General features: G+C 39.1%; 1 protein-coding gene across 1 annotated transcript; it reads right to left on the bottom strand.

Annotated features, from left to right (window-relative positions):
• Window positions 1–2,236: 2,236 nt before the first annotated feature.
• rgs5b (regulator of G protein signaling 5b) lies at window positions 2,237–3,847 on the bottom strand. The gene is made up of 5 exons (XM_040022321.1): window positions 3,720–3,847; window positions 3,511–3,597; window positions 3,344–3,405; window positions 3,084–3,247; window positions 2,237–2,972 (listed from the first exon to the last, which is right to left on the bottom strand). Exons 1-5 carry the CDS (start codon window positions 3,761–3,763, stop codon window positions 2,796–2,798), a joined length of 534 nt encoding a protein of 177 aa, XP_039878255.1. The 5' UTR covers window positions 3,764–3,847; the 3' UTR covers window positions 2,237–2,795.
• Window positions 3,848–4,793: the final 946 nt, after the last annotated feature.

Below are 4,793 nucleotides of genomic sequence, written 5' to 3'. Positions count from 1 at the left end.
TTGTAAATCTATTAATCTTTAAACAACAGTCTAACATTTTAGGATAACACTAGAGCTTATTGGATTGTTGACTTTATACAAGAAATTTCCTGATCTTTAAAATTTAAATCAAAGCTTTTGTCTCGTTTATGTAAATAGGTTAGCTTGACATGACTTCCAGAGATGCTACCAAAATAGATGCTGAAATCTGATATTTCCTGTAATGTCTGTTGATGCCACTCTCTTGAATGGCAAACATAGCACTACATGATTGTTTAATCTTTAAACAGTAACTGTATGTGTACGTGTTCATTTAGTATATTTTGAATGAGCCTGGCTTGCAGTTTTTTTGTCTTTCTAGCCTTTATGCTAAGCTAACTGGCCACTGGATATAGCTATATCCATCAGATAGGATGATGGTCACATCTCAAAATAGGAGTGTATATTTTTTAGATTCACATAGACAAGAAGTTTAATGCTACTTTTCATATGGGTATTCTAACTATAAACTGCAACGTACAGCTGGGTAGCCTAGCATAGGATGGGAAACATAAACAGCTAGCCTCTGTTTAAACAGCAAAATCCACCTTGTAGAACCTCCAAAGTTCATTAAAGTACTTGAATCCATTTTTAAAGATTCACAAAGGAAGCAAAATGTAAAATAAAACACAAGGTGACATTTTGTGTGAGGCAATTTCTCTCCCTGGCAAGGTGGGAAGAACTAAAGCAAACCGGCTGCTGCCTGCAGCTACGTTTTCTACGGTTTTGGAGTTTTCCCAGTTTTCCCAGAAAAGGCTTTCAGTTCTTAGAGTCTCCTGTGTACGTGGCCGTGGCAACAGAAAATGAAACAGAGGTTAACTGGTGGGAATAAACCTCATAAAAATACATTAAAAACAGCTGTTTAGCTGCCATTCTTCTGATTTTTAATTTCCAGGTTCTTGAGTCTATTTCAAGTTCAGGCCAATTTTGAAAAAGTGGTCATAGGAAACTTTGATTGTGTGTGTTTTTTTTAATATAAAATGAAAACCTCTTTTGAAAAACCTGGATGTAGCCTCGAACTTTGTATGGAAAAAAAATGTAATGGATTGGAATTATACTGTGGACGTCAGTGGATTTAAGACAAAAATATTTCAGTTGTATGTGTTTTACATGTCTGTGCATACTGCTAATACTGTCTGCCTTTTATGTGCCACTTGGACCTTTAATCTGACTCTTGTGTTTGTGACTAGATCTGACATTTCCTCTGGTGATTAATGAATGTATTTATGCATCTATCCACCTTTAGTCTGGTTTTAAGGAACTGATCGTGGACTTCAGGAAGACCAGGAAACACTTGACCCCTGTTTCAATCCAGGGGGTCAGTGTTGACATTGTGGAGGACTATAAATACCTTGGAGTACACATTGACAATAAACTGGACTGGGCTAAAAACACCACAGCACTTTACAGGAAGGGCCAGAGTCGTCTCTATTTTTTGAGGCGACTGAGGTCCTTCAACATATGCCGGAAAATGCTGAGGATTTTCTATGAGTCTGTTGTGGCCAGTGCGATCCTCTATGCTGTTGCATGCTGGGGGAGCAGGCTGAGGGTCGCAGATGCCAACAGACTTAATAAACTAATCCGTAAGGCCAGCAATGTTGTGGGGATGGAGCTGGACTCCCTCAAGATAAAGACAATGTTGGATAACACCTCCCACCCACTCCATGACATGCTGGTCAGTCACAGGAGCACGTTCAGTGAGAGACTGAGATTACCGAAAAGCACCACTGAACGACACAGGAAATATTTCCTGCCTGTGGCTCCCTGTACAACGCATCCACTTAACACACTGTTTGCTGCTACAACTACACATGTTTCTTTTTCAGCTATTTATTTATGAGTGACTTATGTATGTATGTATGTATATATATGTATATATTGTACTATTCTTAGTTAGTGTATTGTCTGTCTTGTCTTAATGTTGGTTTATAATGGAGCACTGTAACAAAAAATAATTTCCCCCAGGGATCAATAAAGTATTCTGATTCTGATTCTGATTCTGGTTTTACACAAACATACTCTTTTTACATATCATCTATTAACTGTTACCTCAGAGAAAATGAGGGGTCATCTTGCCACCTATCTGTGAAGTGGAACAAGGCCACTGTAAGTCATTAAGATTTACAGTAAGCACGAACTAGCCTTCTACTCTCTTTTTCCTACTGTGACTAACAAACTCCACCATCTCTACAAATGAATTTCCTCTGGAACAAGTTCCTTTCTCTCATGATTTTTTTATTCAATGCATTTACTTTTCCATACAGTACTCCAGATACTTCAAAAAAATACAATGTAAAAAATAAAATAGGCAAATAAATACAAAACATACAGTTTTCAATAATCAGCAAACTTTAGCTTCGTAAACATTTATTTTCAATAAATAAAGAATAAATAAGCATTAATGCTACACAGCAGTATCTCTCCTAGTGGTACTTTTGTTGTGCAACTCATATCAGAATTTTTTTAGTATCGCCTTCATGCTGTCTTTCATCCAGTCTTTTATGCACAGTACATGTTTGCCCTTAAGAGGCAGACATTGCCTGCAGGTCAGTTCATCCTCACAGCCTCGCAACTTCCGCCTCTCACTCCGATGTGGAATCTCTGGACGTCTCCGGTCTCTAAAGTTATTCCACAACCGGGCACGAAAACTCCTCAGACTGAGGTATTTATTCCGTCCAAAACTTGACAGTTTCCACTGCGCGTCAGTCAGCTTATGTCCTTATGAAGAGTCATCGCATTGTAGGGCAGTGTTTTATCATTTTTTATCTTCCAGTCTTTTAGCCCGTCTTGGTTTTCCTGGTGAGCTCCAGGTATGTTGAGGATTTGAGGAAGCGAGGGTAGCAGTCTTTCTCCATCAGGGTGTAGATTTTGGATTGGGCCACATTGAAACAGGACTGGCTGGGCTGCTCCATGTTCTCTTTGGTGATCGCTTTGGTTTCATGGTCGAGATTTACCTGTAGACGGGACAAGGGAAAACAGTCAATTGATTATCAATAGTTAACAACAAGATAAGAGAAACCAGCAGTTTGATAGAGTGTGTCTAGTTCTGCTTATCAGATATTTACCTCACGGGGTGCGTCGGAGCCAATGAACTCATCATAGATTTTCTTTGCCTTACTAGCTAGTTTTGAAGGCTTAGTTGCTTTGTAGTCTTCACATGCCAAGTAAAAGGCAACGTTTTCCTCACTGAACTCTGTCACCAGGAATGCTCTGAAAAGACACAGCCCATCTGGAGAAAGGAGAAAGAGAAGAGAAAGAGTTAACATCTCATAGAAAGCTCAAAACTTATTTACATTTACTTCTGTGAGTGATCTGGTGGACTTACTTGGGCTGGTCAACAGATTGTCAAATGATTCCTTCCATTTAAGAGGCTCCTCAACATTAAACCTGCAGAAGCAGAGACAAAGTAGTTAGGAAATGTTCCTACAGTATCCAGGATTCACATGAACTCAACTGAAGTGCCGAAAAAGAGATGCTGAATGAATGTCTTACCTCAGTTTGTCGCTTTTCTTTGAGTGCCCAGTGATGCTGTCTGACTTCTGTAGCAAACTCCCAAACAGAGCTTTCAGCTCTTTTGCCCTGTTAAAAAAGGAGGAAAAGTTACAGTGAGATTAATCCATCCTGTATTTTCTACAGGTGACAACATCATAATCTCTTGTTTAAAAAAGAAAAATCTGATATAACACCCTCACATATCTCACCTTTCGAGGCAGGTGATAGGCAGCGAGTCGCGTCCTCTGCACATGATGAGTCGTATGTGGTTCACAGAGCCGTCTTCCTTGTTCTAAGTGAATGAGCTCTCAGCTTGTCTGCTGTCTGTGTGGGAGTGTGACTTCTTATAGGTTTTTCCACTCTGTGACATCATGCCTCTTAGCCAATGAAATGAGATGTGGGTAGATGAGGAGACTCCTCCACTCAGATTTTTCCTCCTGGCTTTACTTCCTCAGAAATGAGCAACGTTTGTGACTGAATTACTGCCCAACACTCCAGGGTGTGAGAATGTGTCTGCGTGGGGTGAAGGGCAGTGTGTTAATGCATTTCAATGGTTGTAAAGGAGGACCAGACATTCTCACAAGGACAGAAGATCCCCTAAAGTGAGAACATTTTGACAGTGTTGATTTTTGGGTCAACAGGCCCTCCATACGTAAAAGGCTGCCCTTCGGTGCTTTCCAAAATCTGGACTGAATTCGTGTCTGTTACTTGAGTAAGGTACAAAACAATATATCGGCTTATTATCACTGAAAAAACAGGGCTTGTTTATTTATAATCTAATTTTACAGGTTTTTACAGAACAATATTAGCTTTGTCTGTTTATTAGAGACAAAAAGTATACAGCAATATTATCATCAAAAATTACTTATGCATAATTTAAATTCTTTTTCATGACTACTAACTTTTAGCTTTTATTACTGCGTCTTGTGAAACAGTTTATTAGTTACACCTGGCTGCTGTTACTGCAGATTTGTTAAGATAAACTAGAGACTGTTGTGTGTAAACATCACAGGAGATCAACAGTTTCTGAGATGCTCAAGAACAGCGCATTTAGCACAAACAACCATGCCACATTCAGAGTCAGCCAACTCGCCTTTCTTGCCCATTCTGATGCTCAGTTTTTGTCTAGTGACTGGTGATTGGTAACTGGTAACAAGCAGTTGAACAGCTGTACCTAATGAAGTGGCAAATAAGTATATGTTTACATATAAAAAATATTCAGTATCTAGATATCAAATATAAGCAGACTGCAAGTAAAATAAGTAAAAAGTACACTATATGAG

This window comes from Simochromis diagramma, unplaced genomic scaffold, assembly GCF_900408965.1.
Source record: "Simochromis diagramma unplaced genomic scaffold, fSimDia1.1 OVJJ01000205.1, whole genome shotgun sequence".
Lineage (NCBI taxonomy): Eukaryota > Metazoa > Chordata > Actinopteri > Cichliformes > Cichlidae > Simochromis > Simochromis diagramma.
This window is presented reverse-complemented; position numbering and strand designations above follow the sequence as displayed.